This window comes from Strongylocentrotus purpuratus, unplaced genomic scaffold (genome assembly GCF_000002235.5).
Source record: "Strongylocentrotus purpuratus isolate Spur 01 unplaced genomic scaffold, Spur_5.0 spur5_scaffold_3, whole genome shotgun sequence".
NCBI classification, from domain to species: Eukaryota; Metazoa; Echinodermata; class Echinoidea; order Camarodonta; family Strongylocentrotidae; genus Strongylocentrotus; species Strongylocentrotus purpuratus.
Window position 1 is genome coordinate 11,550,980 of NW_022145609.1, and position 27,891 is coordinate 11,578,870.

A 27,891-nucleotide genomic window follows, 5' to 3' on the forward strand; every position below is an offset into this window, starting at 1 on the left:
AAGTAATTTGGAACGCGACAAGACTGGAAAAGATAAAAATAGATTCTGAATTGAAAAATGTGTTTAAAGTCAAAGCAGAAAAAGAATAGAAAGGAAATGTAGCAGAAAGGAAAGAATACAAACAGACGACAAGATAACTTTATTACCAAATGAATTGTTGCCGTTCATGACAATTTGAGTGTGTAAGTTAAATGTGAGGCTGTAGTTACACTTTGTGTTATTTATGTATGATTAATGTTCTATTGATTTGGAAGATTCGAAGGTGAAATAAATCCCCTGATGAAGGAGAAGAACAAACAGGACAAGGAAGTGAGTTGATATACCGGGTGACTATCAGGAAACAGGCTAGGAATAAGAACAATCGAAAGTGGAATCTTGACCATGTAATTTATTCAAGGAGAGGCCAATTTTTAAGCTAATCTGAGGATAGAGAAGAAAAGAAAGGAAGAGTCAGGGAGACGAATGTAATACATGGCAACTCCAGATTTTTTTTTATTTAAAAAAATATATTTATAATTATTATTACTATTTTATTGTTTTTTATTTATTAAGGAGAGAGAGAGAGAGAGAAAGAGAGAGAGAGAGAGATAGAGAGAGATAGAGAGAGAGAGAAAAGATAAATAAAAAGAGGGAGAGAAATAAAGAGTGAGAAGGGAAAGGGAGAGAGAGAGAGAGAGAGAGAGAGATAGGGAGAGTTGTAGAAAAATATAAACTATATAGATAGACAGATAGATCGATATAATTATATAGATAGATAGATAAAGGGGGAGAGGGATGTATCATTCAATATGGAAAGATCCCAAATAAAAAAGCAGGACACAATATTGAGAATAAATTTAGAAATTCGATGGAAAATAAGAGGATCGAACGAAAAACGGAAGGAGAGAAAAGGTACCATGACGATTTTGATTGAATATAGAGGGGAACGTTCGTGGTCTAAATAACAAAAACATTTATTCTGTGAAGAAAAGGGAAAAAATTCTCTCATGGGACGTGCTCATTCAACTGGATAACAAAGAAAGGTAACGTTAAGGTAAAAAAAAATCTGTCGTATAAATAAATACTTTACAAACGGTGAAATGATGTTTACGCAACTTGTTTGAACTCATTGATCAAATACGTCCTGATGAGTATTTGATGAAGATTTCTTGATCCGAATTTGAACTTTGTCCGGGATAATATAATTCTAGAGAATTCTGCTCTACAATGCCATGGATATAGGTCGGTCTAGACAGTACTACAACGGGGCTGTAATGTCTTGTTCACAGACTATCGCGTGAGGAAGATTACATAATATCTAGGTAAATACGGGTGTGGGAGCTGACAGACACGCAGAGTTAGCTAGCAGTCAGCTGTTAGGTACCGAGTAGAGATGATGGCTGCGGCGCCTGGGGTTGAGGCGAGCCCCAATGATGGGGTAGGCCTCCGCGGGCCCGACGTCAACGAAGAGGGTTCGATTGCGACGTCGAGGCATCGCTATGTCCGAGATTGTAAGCCAGATGGAGGATGGGGTTGGATGATCACCTTTGGTACTTTCCTTGTCTTCGTCATCACGACGGGGTCGAGCTGGGCGTTCGGAATATTGTACATCGCCTTTCTGGATGCTTTCGACCAGAGTAAAGCCATTACGGGTAAGCATACGATGTAGACTGCTTGTAAAATCGTGCAGGATATAAAGTCAAGTACATGTATATGGCTATACCTAAGAGCGCAGCGCGGGGATACCTGAGACTCAGTGGCTGGTAGCTGGTAACTGTATTTTACGGGTAACGTTGGAGCAGGAAGGTTGAAGTCTGCTTGTCAGCAGAGCGGGGTATAATAATGAGACTCAGTGGCTGTTGATTGTATTTGTGTTATGAGACAAGGAGTTCTGTACTTGTGCATTCCAAGACTTAGTAACGTTTTACTGCATCACAATAGACCTAATACAACTCCCAAGGCTAAGTTCATGCATTGACGGTTCTTAACAATTTTCTTTCTTTAGATTATCTTCCATGACGTAAATATCACATTATACTTTCAACCAGCATGTATCTGTACCTAGACTTTGCACGTCCAATTCTCTTCTCGACCTTGTCGTTCTTATCTTCCGCCTGATAACAAAATGTGATTCTAAATGAAAACAGATATTTCATTTCATATGATCTTATATTCGTGAAGTATAATCGACCTTGGCAAGATAAAGGAAACTGTTAATCTGTCGATTTCAATTTTAGATAAGGGATAAATTCATAAATAGTCTATGTGATTGATGATAATATCAACTTTAGAGTAATACAAATCTACAACGCTCAGGTGGTTCATACAATTACATGCAAACATATTTTTTGCTGCAAAAGCTGATGTGTTTGACACTACTATGAACAGTTCAAGGAAAAACAAAATTAAAATAGTTTCAAGATGGTACTTTCTTAATTTAGTTATTTCACAGTTTTCAGCGTCGCATGAAAATGTTCGATTTCCTATATTTACTATTATTTGTCTGTTTTGTTTAATGTTCTGGTGTTTGTATAAAGTAAAGAGTATCTTGGGAACTGCTATACATGAAGATGTTCCGACGGTGCACATTCAGCCTTTTCACACAGGGTTATCATTCATCGTATCTAGAGCTGATTAGTTTATCTATCACTAAACCTGATTAGGAAGTTGGATACTCGCTGAGTCGTCGACGTCAGAACCAGCTCAGGAGAGAATAGTTCCTACTAAAGTACTAAGATTATGACAGGAGATTGATCTAATTCAAGAAATCGCTCAACACGCAAGATTGTGCTACATCCTGCATGTGGAGCATACGACCGAATTTGCACTGGAGGACTGGAGGTATATAGTCCTGACCAGGCACGTATGCAGTATTTTTTCGAGGGGGGTTAAAATTTGAAAATCACGCCGAAAATTTCGCAACGACTCAGCCAGCCGCTGAATAAGCAGGGGGGAGGGAGGGGGTAAGAGTACATTTGTTTGTGTGTTTGTGTCCCAAAATTTGCAAATTTGGCCGATCGATATTTCGTTTCGTTGGGGGGGGGGGGGGGGAAGGCCATTACCACCATTGTTGTTATTGGTTGTTTTATCATTTAAAAAAAAACAAAGGGGGGGGGGGGGGGTTCCTCCAAAAACACACACATACAAAAAGTTAAGGGGGGCGTTCAACCCCCAACCCCCCCCCCCCCCCCCCCCCCCCCAGCGCACTTAGAAAAAAAATTGGGCACATTTGTGGGTATGCTCATATATTATCCGTTGCAATATTGTCTGGAGAATTCTAATGAGGAACATTAGACGTTTTGTCCTACTATTGGTGCAATGTTTAACAATATGAAGCGCACAATTTTGATTGATCCGAATAGAAAAAACGACAGGAGATTTACCATTTTATAGATAAATAATAAATTTCGAATAGCTTGAATGCAGATGAGAATAATGGAAGAAGTGATTCAAAATCCCTCAACTTTAATGTTTGTATTTTATAAAAGTGTAAGAATATAGGCTGGCGAGCTGTTTTGAAAAATCAAATTAATCTCTTCAGCTTTTTGGAGACCTTTGTTCCCCTAAGGAAATATCCTTGTGCCGCCCTTCGTGAACTTTTAGAATATCTTACTCGTTCAAGTGGAGGGTGCACAAGTCTTCTCTTCCTAATAATAATTCACATCGGAACTCAGATCTGTACTTCGGGTATCTTTAAGGGTTTAATGAAGAAATCCTCACTGTTATGTTTGCAGAAATTAGGGTGAAGTGCCAGAGAAAAGTAGGCTAATTGTATTTGGGGCCACGTTCAACACGAAAGTAGAAAACTTTAATTTTCGTTAGGTCTATTGTTCTCTTGCGAAAAGTTATATTTCAAGGTCGTCGGGTGAACCTAAAGGCCCGAATTCACAAAGGAGGTTTGTCGACAAACCTCCTTTTGTTTTTTACAAACCAGGTTTGTAAAAAACGCGTCAAAACGCGTCATAATATTATGACGTACATAAACCTCGGTTTGTCGACAAACCTCCTTTGTGAATTCGGGCCAAAGAGTTCGTACCTTGGCCCAAGTAAGCCAGTAGTTAAATTTAGGATGATCCTAGACCAGTGGTACTTTTAGGGGTGAGGGGGTTGGGGCGCAAAGCTCCTCCAAAATTTCTTCTAGCCACCTTTCTTCGCCCCCGCCCGCCCCCCAAAAATAAATAAATAAAATCGCGTGGCACATGTAGAATATGATGTAAAATATGCATGAAAAAACATGAGCCCCTCCCCCAGGACCCCCGCCCCACCCCAATACATTATTGGCAAGAACATTTCCTGCTCTTGACTCGCAAATTATTACCTTACATGAAAACGATGGTAAACGGTACTCGCTCCTTCGACAATTTCTCTGCGGCGTATGATTTTGTATAGGGATAACGAAATTCCTAAATATTCAACCAAGCCCTAACCCAGATAGGTGCATGTTATGGTCTAGTAGATATGTCGCTGGACGTGAATCACATGCATGGTTCGCGGTTCGAATTCCACCACGTCATTATTATCATTTGGCAAGTTATTTTAGACATTTAAAGCCCCACTGTCCTACTTGTAGCTACTTGCTCCCTCTATATAGAAAACTACCCCAACCTTTTTCTTATGTTAGTTGAGAGTTGAGTCAATGAGATAGCCACCTGTCAGTGACCTCGCTGTGTGGTCTAATCCCTTCTGGCCCAGTAGTGTTGACGGTCTTTCAAAGCCGACAAAGCATTTTTCTTAACAATTCAGTTCAATAAAAGCTGTAATTATAAGAAAAATCTTATACTTTGTACTCTGTGAGCAAATACAATATTTTGATATTTAGCAAACGTTTTGTGTTTGCTTCAATTCTCTAAAGTCCCCTTCAATAATTTGCTGATAATATTTATCCGTTTTTGGCAACGTTGTGTAATTCTTAAACAAACGATGTATCAAAGGCATGCTCCTAGCCCAATGTATAGGTCTACATAAGTCATGTTTAGTATCTTTCAACCTCAGTTTGAGACTTTGACACCACAGTTGTCAGAGCTACGTACTGTCATCATGCTAAAACGGCGAATGTAATTTCAAGTATACCAGCGCTCTATCCTATTACGTCTATGCTCTATCGGAGATAATTATTCAAACCACAACTGTCTTTTTAATTAAGACCTCTGCAAATACCACTACATGTTATGTACAGTAATAAAAGATATCGACGCACCCTGCTTTATTACCAAACTGATTAGTGTCTGTGCACTGACGTTTGACCCCGCCAGACCATACTTTGCCAAAGGTATAGGTCATGGTTTGTAGGGTTGAAATTAGATTTAGATTCGGGTTAGGGATAGGTATACATTGTTTAGTCCAGTGTTGATTAATTAAGTGAGGAATTCAGTTAGTGTGTTCGGATATTGATCGCAGGGTAGGAAAAGTATGTATCGTATCCAACCGACCCGTAGAATTCGACGTGATTGCATATTAATTAGGTCCATTGCATATATATTCCTTGTGTGTTCAGATTTTGGACGCATGTTTCCCTCTCCAATCAGGGCAGTATATTCTGCGTGGTCATTGTATAGTATACAATGACCAATGACCACGTATTACGTGTATGTGCTTTCGGATGGTGTATTTTATTTGTGCACTTTTCCGGTGAGTATTTACTCAAAGCTGTTCTTTCATGCAAACAACAAAATCACCTTCCATATCTCCGACAAGACACACACTCACAATGGAAGGAAGTGTGGATTAATGCAAGGGTCACTCTGTGGCCTGGACCCACCCTCCTCAGGTCATCACCTTTCTTCACCTGAGCCAATTATTTGTAACCTCAGGGTTTCACCATCACTTCATGTGCTTTACAAAAAACAAAGGCAAAGCATCACTCTTATCAGCAAATGTGTTAGTCCAGGCTTCACCCTTTGAATTATTTGCATAGGTGATGCTTCACTTTTGTCAGTTTTACATAGGTGAGGCTTCACTTGTGTCAGTTTTCCATAGGTGAGGCTTCACTTTTGTAAGTTTTCGGCCGGTCTGAAGCTTCACCACTGTTTCACCATACTGGCCATTTGCATAGTTCAAGCTTCACCACTGTTTCACCTAAGCCTGAGTCATTACGGTTTTTGTGCTAAACGGTTAACCGTTAAAAGTATACTGGCGGTTTCGTTTAACCGTTTAATAATAATCTGAAAAAGTGAAAATACAGTATTTTTAATAGTGCTGTAGCTCGGAACCCTGCTGGTCTTCAGACTGTCGGGCTGAGCATTCCCAGCCCCGGACTATGGCACAAATTGGGTCATCCTGATAAACAGAGACCAGTAATAAACAAGATAAAACATGTCTTATTATTCCTCATCTGAATTTGATATCATGATTAACCTTGCAAAGTTACTCTGTGAAGATAGCTGATCTGTGACGTGTTTATATATGCCTTTGCAATGCAATGTTTGCACATGGTCAGGGAGAGAGCTCCCTGCATGTATCATTGCCATATGAAATTATGTGGAAGTGTGTATCACACACACCCAAGACACACCCTGCAATGAGCTGATCCAAGTTAGTGACCAATCAGGAAGGTTCTCTAGCTATGTGGGTGGAGTTTGATACCAGCATAAATTACAGGTTGGTGACCGCGCGTGCTTTCACCGTACCCAGTTCAGTGGGAGGTCAAGAAGCCACGCCCACATGTGTGCATGTGACAAGCATGAGCTCTCCATCTGTGTGTATGTACAGTGTATTTGGGCGCCGGAGGTTTGTGTGTACATGTGTGTGTGACTGAGAGAGCATGCATATGGGCTAGCATGTCCCTGCATGTCCCTAGCATGGACGAGGCAGGGACATGAGTGAAGATCGAAGTAAGAAAGGGTGGCTGTGTTAATCGGCTGAATTGAAGAATGATCAAAAACTTAAATTACTCACAAATAATATCCAAGACTTTGTTGATTGATATTTCTAAAACTTCAATTATTATTGTTATCAATATTTTTGTATTTTATTTATATATGAACATTATTTTAGGGGGCGAGTCGGCAAGGGATGGATATTAATATTGAAAGAGAGAGAGAGAGACTCGGGGGAGAAGGGATGTGAGAGGAACTGACGATCGAATGTGTAAACATTTAGAAAGTTGTGAGCTGAGAGTGCAGTAATAAGAAAAGGTACATGAGCGATGGACACATTGCAGAGAGAAGGGAATAAAGAGGGTGAGAAAAGAGAGAAGGGGGCTGGTTGTTTTATTGTTTACAAATTCATTCATGGGGATAACTGCTGCCAGAAAGCTAGCGCGCAGCGGCCAGGGTGTAATATTACACTGCGGTTTCTTTGATTATCTTTATCATCGGCTATTAGCACATTCCAAAATGTATGCAAATAACGGTTAACCGGAGCGAGAAATGCTAAACGGTTTTGATGAATCATGCGAGTGCATGAGTGACCGGAATAAACATTAAATAGTTGTTTTGAAACGCACGATTTCGACATATTTTCGACGCGACCGGTAGTGGCTTCGATGTCACATCACCTGAACAAACAAGGCGACCGATTGGATTCGATGTCACATCACCAGAAAAAACAAATTACTCGTCAAAGCTTCACACATTTCATCAATTTGTATAGTAAAGCTTCACCCAATGAAGAAAAACGAACGTTAGGACTTCACTACAACAACAAATAGGTCAGGGTCAGGCTTAGGCGTCGAGTCGACGTCGATATTTGGCGACCTCTGAGGAGGGTGGGTCCAGGCCACAGAGTGACCCTTGCATAAATCGCGGAAGAAGAAGAAGGAGAAGAAGTATAGAAGAAGGAGAAGAAAAGAAGAAAAGAAGAAGAAGAAGAAGAAGAGGAAGAAGAAGAAGAAGAAAAGAAATGGATGTAATCGAAGAAGAAGAAGAAGAAGAAGAAGAAGAAGAACCGTCCACGGCCTGGTCGGGATCCTCGATTTATTGCATAAGAGTAGGATTGATCACCATGTCAAAGGCTCCATGTAAATTTAGACGACAGCAATATTATTGGCGTCGATCAATCTTCGGAGGGGGGGGGGGGGGGGCACCCTCCCTCTCGGACTCTGCTTCCTGCGAACTCTGCGTGCGAACATGCCGTGAATACGCCTCTGTCTGGGACAAAAATAAAAATTGAAGCAGATTACAGTGCAGCCATCACAACAATAGCCTATATAACACTAAACCAAGATTATAAACACCAGATTGCTTAGACTAGAAATTCATCGAATGTGCCTTTGGATTTTGGTGAAGATTGGAATGTAAAGGGGTAGAAATTCCAACGCTCTTTACTTAAATAAGTCATTTAAAAATAGTACAATGTTCATGATGTCGGAGCTGCTGTAAAAAAACACATCATACCCATACTCTCCATATTATTTTGTCTAAATGATTTCCATCGAATTGCTGTTAGCAAAAATGGTGTAAAGTTTTACCAGCTGATATGATATAGCAACGGTGAGAACACGACCATATTGATGAATCGGATTGTATAAAGTGTTTATAATATCACGACGTAGCTTGTATTCACTTTTATACTTCCATATGCACTTTTATACCTCCATATGCACATTCATGTAATAAAATATCTGGATGTGAAAGATGAAACTGATACGTATTGGATGGTGTTATACCCAGGCGCGTACGCAGGGGGGGGGGGGGGGTTTAACCCGAGACCCCCCTCCCCCCTCCCCCGCTTATTCAGCGGCGGGCTGAGTCGTTGCGAAATTTTTGGCCCGATTTCAAAATGTTAACCCCCCCCCCCCCCCCCCCTCTTTGAAAAAATCCTGCGTACGCCACTGGTTATACCTATCGTTTGTAACTCCCAAAGTATGCAATAGATACTTTGTTTTTATCTAGTAAAGAATATAGTTCATCTGTCCATGGAGTTGTCTGTCATTGTAGATGTGTATTGTACGTGCGGTGAAATAAGGGATATCCGAGTGAAATTGAAGGAAATTATGATAACGATGATGATGATGATGATGATGATGATGATGACAACGATGATGATGATGATGATGATGGTGGTGATGATGATGATGACAACGATGATGATGATGATGATGATGATGATGATGAGGATGATGATGGTGGTGGTGGTGATGATGATGATGATGATGAGGATGATGATGAGGATGATGATGAGGATGATGATGATGAGGTTGATGATGATGATGATGATGATGATGACGGTGGTGGTGGTGAGGAGAGGGATAGGCATATGGATCAAATCCTAGGGTAATTGATGATGATAATGATGATGCGCATTATGATGACGATAATGGTAATGATTAATTGGATTTAGGAGGATACGAATGGAGATAAAGAAGGAACTTATTAAGACATTTATGAATAAAAAGAATGTTAATTATGATGACGACTAAATAATAATTAATGGATGACGATGATGTTGTTGATGACGACGATAATGATGCTAACGATGATGATGCTGATAATGACGATGACGATCATCACTATGATGTTTACGATGGAAGTCTTCAATTAAATCCGTTTTTTTTTTGTTCTTTTTATCTCCCTTCAGCCGTTCCGGGGTCCCTCATCTTCATGACGATGGTGGTAACCAACCCTTATGCCGGACTCCTGGCCGACAAGTACGGTCATCGTCAAGTCATCTTCGTGGGTGGAGTCATTTCGTCGCTCGCAATCTTAGCAAGCTCTTTCGCGACAGATTTCACCATGCTCACCATCACGTATGGTTTGGTGGGAGGTCAGTAAAACATGGGCTCTATTTTATAATAAAACACACCCATTTCTGTAAAAGAGAACTGAATTTTCCACAAAAAAAGCTATCAATTACAAGTGATAAACGGTCTTTCCATACATTCTTCAGTAGTCCAGGCGGCGCGGCACTAGTGTTTGTCAAGACATTAAAGATAAACTCCAGTTCTGGTAAAAAAAAAGAAAATGAATTCTCACAGAATCAAACGAAACTTACACTGAATGTTCAAGATTACAAATAAATGACATGTGCCAAACAATTTTGGAAGAAAATGTATACTGGCTGAGTAATGAGCATAGAAAGACGAGGAAATCAAGGTAGTACTAGCCCCGACACCATGTGTGTTGTCCCATATATAGCTTTCTGTGTACAGTGCTTGCTACTTTACCAAGACTCGGTCAAATTTATTATGATTTTGATGACTCCATAACCTTGCAGTGCACACCAATACTTACATGCTACATGATCAACTGTTTCTGATCCTTTCCACACATTTTCTTTCACAACGCAATCGCATTACCAGTACTAAAGTTTATCTTTAATCTACATCCAGGTTTTAAATAGGTCTAAATGGGCACCGGCAGGAAGGAATTCATTGAATTCTGTGATCACTGAGATCGGGGGTAATATTGGATCACCTTGAGCAACTTGGGTGGTGGATATGTCCAATATTAGTTTTAATATTGTTATCATCACCATTATGAATCCGCTATCCCTATCTCCCGCCGCCCTACGTACAACCATACCCCCAAGTGGTCGAGGGGTAAGGCCGGACAGTGCGCTGCCCATTTTCCATGTTTATGTCAATAGAACAATTGGATCGTAATGGGTCAGGCGCGTACGCAGGATTTTTTCAAGGGGGGGGGGGGGGGGGGGGGGGGGGGGGGTAAGAGGACACTTTTTTTTTTTTTTGAAATTTGAAAATTTGACATTTTGCTCCCTTGGGGGGGGGGGGGGTGGTAAGAGGACACTTTTTTCTTTTTTTTTGAAATTTGAAAATTTGACATTTTGCTCCCTTGGGGGGGGGGGTAAGGTCACCTTTTTTAGGTCAGCCATGGGAATATTTTTTTTTAATTATTATTATTATTAAAAAAAAAAAAAAAGAGAAAAAAAAAACCCAAAGGGTTTTTTTTAATTTTTTTTTATTAGGGGGGTTTATAAACATAAAAATACTAAAGGGGGGATTAACCCCCCAAACACCCTCCCCCCCCCCCCCCTGCGTACGCGCCTGTAATGGGTGATATAGTACTTTAACTACTTTTCCTAACTCCGTAATTGACATTTTAGTGTTTGTAATCCTTAATGGAAATCAAATTTGATATTAGGACCATTCGGATTATGTTTTGAGAGAAATACGGATTATCATTTGTCCTTAAACCGGTTCGTACTTCCAAAAATATCGCTCCTATTTTCTTGTCTGTCACCGGCCCATGGACAAGACAATAACGTCATGATAATCCTACACAAAGCCCAAACACGTATATCAAGTGCAACCATTGCATGCCTCTCAATGTTTAATCAAACTTTTATGGTTTTATAATGACTATTGATCGTCATTATACATTATGTGTATAAATACTTGATGACAATGTCAATACTATAAGTGGAATCTGAGCCCGGATTCGTCATCATGATAACACGTGTGAAGTAAACCAAACGGTGCCCTTTCGAACTTCTCGACGACTGTTGCCTTTTTTTTTTATTGGAAGAAGTCTGTATTTCATCCTCTGCGAGCGTGAACATGAACTTCCTTTAATGCGACAGGTAAACGAAAGAATGTTTGTCTCGGATGTCACCTTTGCACTGACCGAATCCCTCATTTCGAAACCTAACGCTGTATTTTAAACATAACTAAAGCCCGATCCCTCATTAATATCTTCGACGAAATAACCCAGTAAACAAGGATCGTTTGATCACCGTCATTAAAGCCGATACTAACAACTAGATAATTTGTGCAAGTTTATGGACTGGTAAATAGCATTGAAATCGTTAAGCCCTCTTTCACATAACCAACCAATATTTTTGATTGATTGATCACCGAATTTCCTGACATAGTCGCTGCAGGTAATTAGGTCTCTGATGAGTAAGACGACCCGTCCCTTATAGGTAGGACAATTATTTATGTCCCGCGATATTTAAAGAGCACGATATGAAAACTCATCGTGAACGGTACAACACCTGCACACCCATATCAGTTACATATTATGAGCGATGAGGATCATCGCATGCCCTTTAAATGACTCTATTAGCGTAGGAAATAACGCAATCAGAAACCAGAATGACGCACCATGTACATCGGGCTTTACATGAGCATGTGGGCGTCAGTTATAGCATACGTCTCGCTTTCTCGATTCGAGATGTAATACAGAAGTAGTAATGTTAAACCTTAAACTAAGGCGAGCTATACTGAATCGGATTCATGAAAGTTTCATGCCGCTAAATACTTGAATTGAATGGTTGAATTTGATTTCCAATGAAGCGAAAAAACAGTTTGCAATTTAGAAAATGTTCTGGTGTGCACTCTAAGGCTGTATTGATATAATTATCCAATTGCTTATTATGTCGCCCGGGACACCATTACAAGCAGCTGCCCGCAGATAAAGCACCAGTGCTTACAGTACACAGTTAACGTCCTTGACCGGTCTAATTATTATCCCTGATGATGTCGTATGTCCAAGCATTGCAGCACGTTTCATTTTTTATCTGATTATATTTTGCTCGATTGCTGTAAGAGAAAAATTGTTGACCTTTTACTCTTTTCACCGTGATTAGGCTACCGCCGTCTGCATGATGGCTACAGCATATTTGGGGGTAGTTTCTTTCAAGTGATGTGAAACCCCATCGTGGAATTCAGCTTCGAGATTCACGATGATTTATCTTCTTCAGTTATTAAAACAAAATGCAACAAAATAAAAACATATCTGTACCAATGGCTCATAAGAAGTTTAAAGATAACATTTACAAATGTGCCAACAGGTTTACGTAACCTACCCCCCCCCCCCCGTTCCGATTGCAGCGGTTACATAAAATGGTGGAAGTTTTGGATGGTGCAAGAAATGTCAGATTTTGGATTATTTTTATATGCTCATTGCTTTATCCGTACAATTTTATGATACAATTCAGATAAAAGGAACATCCGTGCAATTAACTGACATTAATGATAATTATTATCTAACTAATTCAAATCGAGCACTCCACTGCACCAAAGATAGGCCTACTGTCATTTGTGTCTCAGCATTATCATGTTTTCCGTCACTTTCTTATTCCAGGCATTGGATTTGGACTGAGTCACATGCCTGCAATTGTGATGCTCAGCCGCTACTTCGACACCAAAATCGGCACGGCTACGGGACTGGCGATGTCTGGAACAGGACTCGGGACCATCTTCATGTCGATCGTCACTCAGTACCTGGTCGATGAGTTCGGCTGGCGTGGGACCATGATGATCTTGAGTGCCATCAACGCCCACCTATGCGTGGCCGCAGCGGTGATGCGTCCGGTCAAACTGGGTTTGCGACGCATGACCCCCGCAGAGGAGGATAAACTAAAAGCAAAGACCAAAGAAGTAAGAGGCATCACCTACAAAGAATTGCCACAGGAGGACCCTGCGGCAAAAGGCATTAGCATCACAGCTAACCCTGTACATGAACCTAACGGAACAGAGGGCGCTGTTTTCAGGACTAACACATTGGTAGTTGGGGACAGAAACTCCAACTCACTAACTACAAAATATGTCAAGATGGATGTAAACCTTAAATACAATGGATCCACACAAAACGGAACATTCGAGACTATTGAAATAGTTCACAAGAAGGCAAAGGAGGCTGATGCAAATGGTAAAACATCGCCTTCTGCATGTTGCAGGGTATGGTCCAACATTGTGTCGTTCCTGGACTCCGTGTACGGTTTTGTACTTTGGAAGAACCCTATGTACCTGTCTTTTCTGATGGGCATCAACCTATCATTCTTTGGGATGACTGTAGTTTCTGCTCATGTGGTAAGATCGTAGCTTAAGAAAACTTCCCGCTTTGGCAAAAAATATAATCGTTACATTATTGGTCATTTACGTTAGGGTTAGATAATGTCAAGTTACGTTAGGGTTAGATAATGTCAAGTTACGTTAGGGTTAGATAATGTCAAGTTACGTTATCAAGGCGACTCGAGACAAACTGGAGATTGGCTACTGAAGACCTTTCTAACTAGGTTCTACAACACACATTTCTTTATAGAGGAAGACAATAATTAATGGTGACCACAACAGGCAAATGACCTGTATAGAGATGTGGACACTTTTCTTTCGTATATCGTTTAGAAATTTAAGTGGCAAATCAATATTAGAGAACTACGCAAGGGCTCATCTGACTCTAGATGGAGTGGCTACTGACTGGCTTACTGCAGTTTTATGCATTTAAACATAATTCAGTGCCCTTTCCATCCAAATATATTTTGTCTTTGTACATCGTCTCTTTCAATTTTTGTTTATATATTTTTTTATTAACAGTGGTACACATCAGTTTGTAAGGTTACACCATGTAATTATGTCAAAGGAATAAGAGCCCTGAAAAGGGCTGATGTACTCTTTTGTTCTCGACGTTTCGATCAGTACTATAATATGCTCTGGCCGTTTTCCAGAAAAACCTACAATTTTGTTCATTTTCTTGTGTCTGTGTGATGTACAGGCGAAGCGGGCCCTTGAGTATGGTATAAAAGACATGTACAGCACATTGCTGGTGGCAGTGTTAGGTCTAAGTCAAGCAGTGGGTCGTATCGTGTCCGGTCCTCTGGTAGACCGATGTCGCCTTAACCCTCTCCGTCTCTACCAGTCCATGGCTGCCTTATGCGGGGTCTCCATCATCTTTAGTATCTACCTCAAATCATTCTCAGGTAGGTTTTTCATCAACACCTTCACCATCATAATCATAATATTAAAGCCCCTCTGCAAACAATGCCTAATCGGTCCCTGTTGGTCCCCCATGATCCCCTTTTTCTTATGTTAATTGAAGGCTGATTTGATGAGATCACTACCTGCAGGGAGGTCTAATCCCCCAGGCCAAATTAGTGTAGACAGGATTTAATAGTTTTAATTCTGTTCTTAGACTTGTATTATAGTATAGTATTAATGACTGCTTTGAGAGAAATAGTTGTTTTTATACGCTCAAGGGAAGGTTAGAATTGTGCTATTACCCGAGGCGTGCCGAGGGGAATAGCCCAATGGTAACCTTCCCGAGAGCGTATAAAAACAACTATTTCTCGAATATTAAAGCAGTCATTAATACTTTTATATGCCGAAAAAAAATAGACTAAAAAATAAAAAATAAAAAATACCTTTTTTTTTGGTCCAAGATGAGATTCGAACTCTTGCGTACAAAAGGTGATGTATCTAAAGTCAGCGCCTCAGACCTCTCGGCCATCGCGCGTTATTAACATGCTTGGCAGTTTTGTACTATATATACATTAAAATGGATTGAAACCGGCTTTGCGTGTGATGAATGCTTCGCAAAAGCTCCATATACGGACTCTTATTTTACTTTTGCAATGCATATTTGCACGAACTTAGATCAAGATCTATCGGCAGATGTTGTTTTTTTTTTTGGAAGTTTATTTTCGTCTTCATGTCAACAATGCAAGATAAAATTGTCGGTAAGATCGATCGAGATTCAATTGTATTGAAATTACCGACCAATTATTCGCACACATACGGTATCCTCCATCGCTCAAACCATTTTTTAACATGTAAACCTATGGGGTAACCATGGAGACTGACCTATTTTTTTAATAACCATGGTTATTAAAAATATTAAATGTTTTAAGCATGGTTACCGGGAATTTTACAGGAACAGTTGAAGTTTATGAATGCAATTTCGACCAATCAGATGGCTGGATTACTTAAGTGAGGTATATAATAGCGGATATAATATAATGATATAACGTCTCTGATCGAGGGCTTCCAAAAGGACTTTCTATAACCCAGGCTCTAGCTCAGGCTACCATAGGGCTCAGTGCATTCAAGGAATAAATCCTACTTACTTCACCTGGGTTGAGTGTGGCAAATGTAGCTCAATGTCTTATTAAATGAGGTTAGTACTCCGGCAGGAATTCGAACTCTGTTTCCTGCATGTGGTCCAGGGTCTGAGACTTATCTATCAGACAATCCTGCGCCCACTACACCATGGACCCGTTTCACTGAGCCTTTTTTCAATGACAATGACAAAAACCAGTGATAAATCTGCTGATAACCAATTAGAAGCAAGGATTTCAGTAGCTTATAACAAAAACTCTCATTTGTCACTGATGACAAGTTTTGTGAAACGTCCCCCTGAGCTGGTTAGGCCGAAGATGGTGACATGTTCTCGAGGGATATATATTCATTAGTCCGTGCGATTGGTGTAACTCATTGCATGGTTTGTATTATTTGGGGTAACTTATTACATCTTTAGCAAAAGCATTGAAAGAACAGTGAACACGATTTTTAATTTTTAATACGTGTAGCTATAGCCAAACCCTGGTAACATTTAAAGCTAAACTTAAACAAAATAGATAAGTCTTTCCACACGCAATACGCTTTTGTCATCACAAAGTTAGCGTGGATGTGTCTGAAATCAACACATGGCCATAGCAATAGCCTTGTCCGAAACATTACAATCAGTATTACGTAAACCGAACAATTTATCACCTGATAGCTATAAATGATTATTTGAATTCGTCAGAAGCTAGCTGGATAAGAGTTATATAATAAAGGAGATAGTGACCTGTTACAAATAAAGTTATGTAGAATAAATATTATGATGATGTGATTATGGGAAATAGATGGAATGAAATGAATTTGCATGGCCCCTCTCTTCTCTAATTATCCCCTCCCATCTCAACTCGGCATAACAGTGAACTTTAATAAGATTTGCTTCATCACCGATAGTTGTAACTATAACGCAGTCCTAGTACCGGTATAATTCAGGTCAGTGTCAGACCGTTTTCAACGAACTTTATCTCTTAACCTGAAAACCCGATAAAACCTCTCTCTTACTATAAAAAAGTACTTTGTCATATAAAATAAGTTGACCTTATTTAAAATATCCCGGCAAAATTGAAAAATCAAAGCTTGCCAATTATTGATTTTTGTTTTGAAACAAGAATGTGCAATATTTTATTAACAGTTTTATAGGTCTCCCCAAAACGGTGTTGACAAAATAGCAATCATCCCCAACAAAAGTTTATATGGCTATAAAAGAAGTGAAACTGTATAATCCCAACATTTTTCTATAGATCAGGCTTTAAACAAGTATAACCTCTATTTGACAGAAAACAGAGAGTATTAGATCAATATTCTGAATCGTAAACTCTTGTTTTTGTCACGTGCATTGTACTGTGAGAAGTTAATTGTATCAATAGAATTTGTCGTTTCTGTTATTAAAGCCTATTTCCTGCACCTGTGTTTAAAGTCTAGTGTGACCGATATATCGATACATCTAATACAGGTTATCCTGTTTGATATGTAACTTACGGACTGGAATTTAACTTTTCCCACCAGATTACCAGAACAAAATAAATATTGGATTTGTTTTGGGGGATCAAGTGGGCTTGACGACTTCAGGCCTAGTCCTTGTCCGTCTGTTGGAATTTTTCGCAACATTGTTAAGTTGCCCTTCAAATTTCTACATTTCTGAGGGCTTACAAAAGTCGGTAGTAAAGGGAATACAATGATAGACCTATAATCGACTGAAACAGAGATGAGATACTACCATTATAAGAAATCGACTATAAAAGGGGACAAGGCGAGGACAAGGCGGAAAATGTAGAAAATCAAATCTATGACATAATTATACCCCAAAAATATGCCCTTGAGGAATGAGAGTAAGTGGATTCGGTCCAAGAATTATAATAATTTATTTAAACTCGACAATCTTAGATCTAAAATCTCGTTTAACGAAAACAAACTTGAGACGTATCAGACGAACTTCCTTCGTTAACCCAGATTTCGAACAAAAGCCCCGGCACACCCAGTATCGGGCGTGGATTTAAGTAGAATACGTACTAAAGAGCATATTTACTCATTATAATACAAACCACAACGAAACACATAGGCCTACTCTATAGACTACACTATAGACTACACTGGGGATTCGTAGCCACAGACTAAGCCATACCAACAAAACAAAGGCCAACACCTGGGTAAAGAGTTGCAAATGTAGGTTAATATCCAGTGTTTGGACGTTCGGGCTGTGTGGGGGCTCGAACCCAGGACCTTTACATTCAGTTCCCATTTCATCTCAATCTCAATACCTCTTCTTTATTTGTTTCATGTAACGGCATGTTGTGAACAGATCTGAGTCTTATTAAAATTGGAGCACATAAAGGGCCTTTTAAAAAAGGATTGACAAAATAGAAGAGGGAAACGGAAGAACATTGCCCTCTTTTTTAATTTTCCTCCTCTCTAAGCGTGTGAAAGTGATTGAGGCTAAGGTTAAGTACACTTACACGTGGAATGAGAGTGAACTTGTAAACTGGACATGGAAGCTCTGTTCGAAAATAACACAACACGATTCATGTGCCAACATCCACATTATGGCCGTCGAGCTATATTACCAGACCGCCGAATATTGGTTATTGAAAAATCTCGAGGGGGTGGGGCTGGAGAGGCTGCAGCCCCTCCCCCCGCATCATACACCGATATGTTAAAGTCATACACTAACTTCGACATTACGAGCGTCCATACATATTCCCGAATATTGGTTATAGTTAAGTTATCGGGGTAGGGGGGGGGGGGTCTATTTCATCATTTATTAATATGACCTTGACATGATAGTGACATGAATTTTAAAAAAAAGCAAAACAAAGGAAAACAGAGTAAAACAATGCACAAAAGCACTAAATATGATAAATGTGTCGGTTGTGAGCTGTCGCATCTGCATGCTTTGGCCAATCCTATTGGCAAACCGTGGTTTAGTGTGATGACCCTACACGCTTATTTATTTAGCTTGTTTACACTTTCATACGAAATACGAGATATTCGGGAAAATAGGCGAGATATTGTTTCCCTCACTATCTCGAGATTGCAAAATATCCAGCTATTTGAACTATCCCGATCGAAACTATCCAGCTATGGGTTGATCGGCTGACTTCCTGCCATTCTTCCAGATTTTACAGACAAGATTATACTTTATTTTTTATTCTACTCAAATTCTACTATGCCTGTTGTGATTGCATTCTAATGGCAGTTAAAAGGCATATAGGGAAATCCTGTATTACACGTACCGGACGTTGATGGCTGAAGCAGGGTCTGGTTACTATAAAACCAGAGAGTTGAGAGAATCTCACGATTTACTATTGAGAGCGATTTTCACGGCAAGAAAACTTTCGTGAATTGCAAAAAAATGATTCCGTTATGTCGCGACATGAAAAATGTTTGCTGCGCGCGAAAAATTCTGGCTTTAAACTTATATATAACGAGAGTTTTTTTTATTCTGGTTCAAGCTTCATTAATTTTGAGGGTAGGCCTAGTGGTTGCATTGTCTTTGGGTTAGGAGTTTTAGGGACGTTAACAAAAGTAATTTTTGATTATTAATATAAATATGCAATGTGTTCACACTACATTGTTGATTCTGACTAGATCTGACATTGTCTTTGGGCTCTACTTTTACAAAGATGAAACAGGTAGATTTCATAGGCGTAGTGTTGAGTTCAGGATTGAATTAGGAATTTGACTACTGTCACACGTTTACCACAGAGCAGAGCTCTTCGCACCACGTGCCGTCTGATCAATATTTGAGGGGCGGTGTTCGTGTCATCATTAAACTATATTTTGTCACATATGAATAAGTTCAAGGCACTTTAAATCATATGTAGAGATCAAGCTTTGTAAAAAAAATCACCAGAAAAAAAAAGCTAAATAAAATTTACACGTATATTTTGCTTGAATTTTTTTCTTTTTATTGTAATTTTTGTTTATAAATCATCTTGAATCCCCCTTTCAAATCATGTGTGGGTTTTGATTTCATGCAAAAATGTATGTAAATATGTATGACAGACATGAGCGATATAGAACCTCAACTATTGTGACTATTATGATATTGATAATTATCAGCATTTTATTTATCATTATTGTTAATATTATTATTATTAGTAGTAGAAGTAGTATTATATGGTCATCATCATCACAATTACTGTTATTATTATCATCATCATCATCATCATTATTATTTTGTTACTAATATATTTAATGTACAATGTAGAATATAAATACTAATGTTAAGCCCTACACGTATATTTTATCATAGCATATTAGTGTTTTGCTATACGTTGCATTAAATGAAAGCACAGAATGATCTAGAGTAGCTTCGTAATTATCGCGGGTATTGACACGAGATTTAGAATTTGATCCCAATTCGAAAACACATGATCTACCACGCTGATCTATATTTATGATACACAGATAAAAGTGTCTGCACTTTCCTTGATTTTTGCCCGATTATTGCCCTTTGATTTTCCAAAGATAAATGGAATATTCATTTGTCCTAATGGAGTGCAAATTTGCCCTTTATCCCGATCATTAAGTTCGCGGTCCAATTAAATTGTCAATCAGTCTGATAAATGGGCCACTGCTTTAGTTTGTTGAGGTGACAACGAGAGCAAAGAGTATGTTTATGAATAATTAGTTCTGAGTCTGGTGCAAGAGTCGCCCTGAATTCAAGCAACCCATTTGGTCACATATTGTTGATGTTGTTTTTTCTTCTTGTGTTTCCTGATCCAAATGTTTTTATTGATGTTCCCGCCTCTTTCTTCTTTCTCCTCCTCTTCTTTTTCCTCTTCCTCTCCTTCTTCTACTTCTTCTACCCCTTCTTCTTATACTTCTTATACTTTTTCTTCTACTTCTTCTCTTTCTTCTTCTTTTTCTTCTTCTTCTTCTTCTTTTTCTTCTTCGTTCTTCCTCTTGCTTTTTCTCCACTATAATTAAATAGTGAAACACGCTATAGTTTCTTTCTTAAGAGTGAAAGCTAGGATTGGCAGTCAATTGAATCTAATGCACGCATGGAGGAGACAAAAATAACAAATTTCGTGAAGAAGATAAAGTGAAGTGAAAAAGAAAGAAAATTAAAATGAAATTTACAAGGAAAATGTAATGGGGAACAAGAGTAAGTGGCAAAGAATATGTTATAGTATTCATTTATGATCAATGTTGAAGTAAGAGCGTAAACGCTATGTACAGTACTGGTGTAGGATGGAAGACCGAGGAAAATGAAAGAATAAAAATCGTGAAGAAGGAATCGGCAAAATTAATAACAAGTACATCGAATGGTACCAGGCAGCACACATGGTATTGTTTAAATGCAAACACGTTATCCTTTGAAGACAAGGGAAAAATCTATTTGAATTAATAATCAAATTCAAATAAAACCTTTGGATCACACTGTCGCCGTGAGCTTACAAATGACTCGATGGTTACTCAGCGATTGGGTGAATAGAAGGTCATGCAACTATTGGTGTGTGTCAGCGGCAACCAATTCAATTCAATTCAATTCAATTTATTTCTCAACAAATGTCGAACATAGGAAAATACATAAAATAGAATACATACATACAATACAATAATAGAACATGTACAGCATATATATGGAGCAATGTATGTTTTAAAAAGAAACAAAAATCAGAAAATGTGGAAGGGGTAGTCAAAAATCAAAATCTAAAACGATTTGTCGAGGACAACCTCTAATAAAGTTGAAATGTTTTTGTTTAACCTCTTAGTGACATGTTATATAATGTTGACATTGGGTGTTTTATGTGTCTAGGCTTAACAGTTTTATTTATAATAAATTTGGCGTGAAAAGAACTCTCTGATATCTTTTCTCACAAAAAAACTTTGAAAAGTATGTGCGTGCGTGCGTGTGCATGGGTGTGTGTGTGCGTGTTTGTGTGTGTGTGTGTGGGATCGGTGGGTGCGTGTGCGCGCGTGTGTGATGATGGTTATGTGTGTGAGTGTGTGTGGGTGTGGGTGTTATCTGCTACGTATGTTTTAAGCCCGTTCCGTTCTTTTTGCAATAGACGGTGACATAGGTTACGGAGGTTATGGACGGAGTATGATATTTTGTTGGAATATTTTTGCGTACCGACCATTATAAGAGAGTTTCTTAAATCTAGCTTGTATTCATGGGCATATTTGGGCAAGTGGGTAATATTCCTTAGGTGTTGTGTAGAGGTGAATGACTTTCAATGCGGCCATCGCGTAGTAAACCTAATTTAAAAATCCGACTGAAGCACAAAATCTCCGTATTTCGATGTTTCAAGGCAAATAATATTAATCAACTACGTTTTTTATCATCGTGATGTGCGTGGGGAAGCTTTCAGCTAATGACAAAAATATATTTATAGACCGAGATTATACCATAATGCACATGATTCTGTTGCTGTAAGGGTATCGTCATTGAGGCCTGTGGATTGGAAAGTTCCTCCCCCTCCCCCCCCCAAAAAAAAAAAACTATATATATATATATATATATGAGTGAGCAAATGAATAAATGAATAAAATGATTAGTTGATAAATTCATAAGTTACTTAATAAACTAATTAATTAAAAGATGAATGCATCAATCAATAAATCATTAAGGAAGTAAGTAAATGAATAAATAATTGAATAATATAATGGATAAATAAATGAACAATTAGATGAAAACATAAATTAATGAATAAATAATCATATCCTTTAAATGCTCCTCAAGTGAATCTTGTTATTGGTTATTCCTTTTTTATTAATTTATATTTCCATCCATTTATCTATTCATTTACTTATTGATTCATTCATGTATTTATTTCTTTACTTATTTATTCATACTAATTTACTTGAGTACTTACTTATACTTAGCTACTTGCTTACTTCATTACTTACTTAAGTACTTAATTATTTTCTTACATATTTACATATTCCTTTATCTATTTATCTCTCTATTTATATTTCTATTTTCTATTCGTGTCTCCACAGCTCAGGTAGTGTTTTGTGCCTTGGCAGGCTATACGACAGGAGCCTGTGCCACACTTCAAACTGTGATGTGTGTATCACTCTTCGGACCGGGTCAGATGAAGTATGCATACCCCGGTGTCATTCTAGCTGTGGGGATCGCTATGCTCACCAGTCCACCCATAGCAGGTATATCATTCATATCAGAGAGATGCGTGAGGGGTGACAGGGGGAAGAGGATAGGGGGAGAGGGAGGGAGGGAGAGGGGAGGGGGAAGATGGGAGGGAGAGGGGAGGGAGAGGGACATGGAAAAGAAGAGAGGGGCATACCCTGGAGTCATTCTAGCTGTGGGGATAGCTATGCTCACCAGTCCACCCATAGCAGGTATATCATTCATATCAGAGAGATGCGGAGAGAGTGACAGGGGGAAGAGGAAAGGAGAGGGAGGGAGAGGGGAGGGGGAAGAGGGGAGGGGAAAGAGGGGAGAGAGAGAGAGAGGAGGGGGAGAGGGACATGGGGAAGAAGAGATAGGCAAACCCTGGTGTCATTCTAGCTGTGGGGATCGCTATGCTCACCAGTCCACCTATAGCAGGTATAGAATTCATATCAGAGAGATGCGAGAGTGACAAGAAGAGGAGAGGGGGAAGAGAGACAGAGAGACAGAGAGAGAGAGAGAGAGAGAGAGAGGGGGGAGAGGGGAGAGAGGGGAGGGACAGGGGAAAGAGGAGAAGGAGAAGAGGGAGAGAGAGACAGAGAGAGAGAGAGAGAGAGGGGGGGAAGAGGGGAGAGAGGGGAGGGACAGGGGAAAGAGGAGAAGGAGAAGAGGGAGAGAGAGACAGAGAGAGAGAGAGATAGAAGGGGAACCTGATTTCTGACTTCTTCCTTAATTCCAAGCAGGTGCATTATTCATTTATAAAGGAGAAGGTAAAACATGGAATGGGAGAGAGTGAGAAACTGGGAGGAAGGGTGTAAAAGAAAGATGACGACGACAGTCTATGGGAGATTAGGCAAAATAAAGACGCGGATGTGAGGGTAAAGGAGAGGGAGAGGAAGCGAAAAGTTTAGAGAAAGAATCAGAGAGGATTGAAGAGGGAAAGGGATGAAGAAAGAGATATATTGCAGAGATGAGAAACATATCTTATCAGATCTATAATAATTATACAACTGGCTAGCTATGGGAGATGGAATGTCTAGTGTCATGTCAGGCCCGTAGGTGTTCCAACAGCCCTATCATAGCGCAGTTGAGATGGATAGCGGGAGCGTGAGAGAGAGAGAGAGAGAGAGAGAGAGAGAGAGAGAGAGAGAAGTGTTCGATAAATAATGTGGGGGAGAGAGGCAGAGATAAATGTGGAGAATGGTAGAGAGGGGGAAGAAAAAGGTGTTGACAATTGGAGTGATAGACGGGAAGGGAGCGGCTTAGATAGATAGAGAAAGTTAGAGATACAATGTGGGGGGGGGGGGGCAAGGTAGACAGAAATATGAAGGAAGAGAGAGAGAGAGACAGACAGAGAGAGATAGACAGACAGACAGAGATAGACAGACAGACAGACAGACAGGCAGAGAGAGAGAGAGAGAGAGAGAGACATAGAGACAGACATGGCAGATATAGAGACATGGGAGGAGACACGTATAGAGGTGAAATAGGAAGGGGGAATATCAGGGCCAGTTACCAGATATAAGTTTAAGCAGATAGACATACGTCATCGAGTGTTAAACATTCTGACACGTGAATATATCATCAACTTCTTTAATATGACCTTATGTGTAGACACAACGTTCATCGGAAGCATAGTATTTCAGAAGGCATATATCATCGGATTCAACATGTTAAAGGACCTTATCTTATGTTCTATCATATTATTAGAAGTAAAGATAATAATTAATTGAAATAACTTCTTCATAATGATTGATAAGTCAGCTTTCATTTCTTGGTCATGGTTAAAAATATGTCGGGGGGGGGGGGGGCAACTTGTACCCCTTACCTGTCTACAAAGATTGACTCCAGACCGACAACAGACCAAGACAAAAGTTTACATTACACTCAAGGGCCAACAATCAGTCGGTCTGGAGTCGGAGTGAAGTCGCTCCAGCGGTGTGACTGAGGTACATGTACATGACGTGATATGTATGAAGTACTTGAATAAATAACCAATTAAGAACCAGTTCAACGAACACAGCTGAGCACACGCTAAGTGCAGCCGATGTAATATAGTCATCACCACTCGAAATATTGCACGTACGGGTACACCTCCCGTATAATTGTGCGAGTGTGTATTGGGTTTTTACAGACGTGTATCAATCAGATATGATTAATTACGTCTGGGGACCAACCTTTAAACGTCACTATCCGAAAGTCGTGACACAGTTTTGAACCTGCGTCCTCGGCCAAATCAGTTTGTACATGTAACTTCCATTGTTAGCTGGATGCCACAATGCCTAGTTTTAATTTTGTAGAGTTTTCATCAAATTCTATAACGTAAATAACAAATACGATCGTTCAAATTGATATTCCAAAATTCTACTAAAAACTACGGAAGCGTTAAAGTGCCATTCTACTTGACGACATGACGAGATATTTCATCTTGTCAAGTCGACTTAATGTCCATATCATGTCGACATGTAAAGATATTTAACCTACCATGTCGACTTATCGACTTTTATTAGTCGACATGGCGAAATAAATTATCTTGCCAAGTCGACTTCACAAAAAGTTCATGTCGTCATGGCGACATAAGTTATCTTACCAAGTCGACTTCTAAAAAAATACATGTCGTCATGGCGACATATATTATCTTACCAAGTCGACTACCCAAAAAGTAATGTCGACATGGCGAAATAAATTATCTTGCCAAGTCGACTTCACAAAAAGTTCATGTCGTCATGGCGACATGTATTATCTTGCCAAGTCGACTTCACAAAAAAGTTCATCTCGTAATAGCGACATAAATTATCTCACCAAGTCGACTTCCCCAAAAGTATATGTCGTCATGGCGAGATATATAGTGTGACGACTATTTCATGCAGCGCGCGTACGTGTAGTTCATTCACAGTCGACTAGTCTAGGTCTAGTGACTTTCCCGGGTGACTTTAGTCCTGATCCCGGTCCCTCGATCGCCTCACGATCACCATTGATGGTGCATGCAAGATAACTTATGTCGCCATGACGACATGAACTTTTTGTGAAGTCGACTTGGCAAGATAATTTATTTCGCCATGTCGACACTACTTTTTGGGTAGTCGACTTGGTAAGATAATATATGTCGCCATGACGACATGTATTTTTTTTAGAAGTCGACTTGGTAAGATAACTTATGTCGCCATGACGACATGAACTTTTTGTGAAGTCGACTTGGCAAGATAATTTATTTCGCCATGTCGACTAATAAAAGTTGATAAGTCGACATGGTAGGTTGAATATCTTTACATGTCGACATGATATGGATATTAAGTCGACTTGACAAGATGAAATATCTTGTCATGTCGTCAAGTAGAATGGCACTTTAACGCTTCCGTAAAAAACATTTCAACGCTAAGATTTATATATTATTGTCATGATTATCAATTACTATCCTTTCTCCTTTTCTCCTTTTTTCACAATGTAACCTCTCTGACTCATTCTCTCTCTCTCTCTCTCTCTCTCTCTCTCTCTCTCTCTCTCTCTTTCTCTTATCTCTCTCTCTCTCTCTCTCTCTCTCCCTCTCTCTCTCTCTCTCTCTCTCTCTCTCACTTCCAGGTCTGTGTCGCGATCTCCAGGGAAATTACCTGGGAGCTTTCTTCATGGCCGCAGCTGCCTGTTTCTCGTCGGTGGTGGCGCACCTCCCTTTGAGCTGCACCATCAAGCCAGGAAAGAAACATGCTCACACTCCGATCGAAGATAACGACCCGTACTTAGGCGACGAATTTGTCCCAAAAGTATAAACTGTTTATCGCTCTCATCATTTCCTTATTTCCTTATTTCTTTATAAAAGAAAAAGACATCAAACCGGTTATGATTTCAATTACCAATCCAATATTATTCATCTCTTCCCTTTTTGTCATGAAATGTTTTCTTAACGTTATCCCCAAACTGACCAATAATTGTTGGATATTCAGGTAAAGTAGTATTTTAAAGAAAATCACAAATATGACCAATAATGTGCCACTGGAAACCAGGAAGCCTACAGATGACAATCCTTTAAGAGTTAGGTCAACTACGTATCGAATGATACAAAAAGGAGGAGACAGTATTATAGTAATAGTAGCAATGTTAATCGCCGAGTAGTCATAGAAGGGGCATTATCTTAACATTTCATCTTCATCAGTCGGGCAGCCCATCAAAGTCTCGAATAGTTCAACTTGGTGCTATATACCTGTAGGTTTTTTGGTCTGTGTCTTATTACCAGCACGTTTCTAGAATAGGAACTGTATACTTGTATGTATATTACCAACTCCGTTATTATCCCTTATTTTATTTTGCAATTGCTGAAATTTTGTACAGACTCTACACGTGGAATATATTGAAGAATATTTCATGTGGCATGCAATGAGTTAAGCCTTAAGCACTGCATTATTTTATCGATCATTTTTGACGTATTGTGTGTGAAAGTTCACTCATTTAATCTTGAGTTAAATGATGGAAGGACTTGATAAGCTTTTGTAAGCTTTTGTTAAAGTGTCTTGCATGTATTTCAATGTTGCCTTTTTGAGAAATTGTAACTGATTTAGTCTTATAGTGACGAGCCTCGTCTCAAATGACAATGGTGCTCAAAGTACTGATCATTCCATTTCTATAGTCATGAATGTCTTTACATTAAATAAAAGTGTGTGTATGCAGACTACTTGAATCTGGGTGATATATCAGATAATATGTATATAAGCATCAGCTTCTAAACGCTTTTGGGTGTAATACAGTAGCTATTAATTTATAGACTGTTTGTTTTTGTCATAGTTTTCTAAACTTTTGTATAGCTTTATTATATCCTGTGAGGAAAGATTACTACGTGTATTTTAATTTGTGTAAATCTCGCGTGGAAATGTATCAAAATTTAATCTGGTATATCTGCTCTCTCTCTCATCGTAGAGCAGACATTACTCTACCTCACAAAAGTATGATACAAAACAGTGTGTGACACTTACTATATTTTACTAAAAATGAAAGGAACACACCCTAAGCATCCTAAGAGTTTGTTTGTATAGTAAAGTTATGATCCACAATGGATGGAAATTACTCAAATATACTTGTAATGAGAGAATAAATTCTATATTATTTGAAAAAG

At 39.1% G+C, this 27,891-nt stretch overlaps 1 protein-coding gene across 1 annotated transcript; it reads left to right on the top strand.

The window, feature by feature from the left end:
- Positions 1–1,132: 1,132 nt before the first annotated feature.
- LOC586819 (monocarboxylate transporter 14) lies at positions 1,133–27,193 on the top strand. Its single transcript, XM_030996202.1, has 6 exons — positions 1,133–1,631; positions 9,496–9,681; positions 12,963–13,690; positions 14,373–14,577; positions 22,661–22,825; positions 26,370–27,193. The coding sequence occupies exons 1-6, from the start codon at positions 1,373–1,375 to the stop codon at positions 26,552–26,554; spliced, it is 1,728 nt and encodes a 575-aa protein (XP_030852062.1). The 5' UTR covers positions 1,133–1,372; the 3' UTR covers positions 26,555–27,193.
- The last annotated feature ends 698 nt before the right edge of the window (positions 27,194–27,891 follow it).

Excerpts from the sequence above, each read along its gene's own strand:
- LOC586819 (XM_030996202.1), top strand. The coding sequence starts at position 1,373 with ATGATGGCTGCGGCGCCTGGGGTTGAGGCGAGCCCCAATGATGGGGTA. Across the intron at positions 14,578-22,660 it reads CTACCTCAAATCATTCTCAG|CTCAGGTAGTGTTTTGTGCC; the intron begins GTAGGTTTTTCA and ends GTGTCTCCACAG. Across the intron at positions 22,826-26,369 it reads CACCAGTCCACCCATAGCAG|GTCTGTGTCGCGATCTCCAG; the intron begins GTATATCATTCA and ends TCTCACTTCCAG.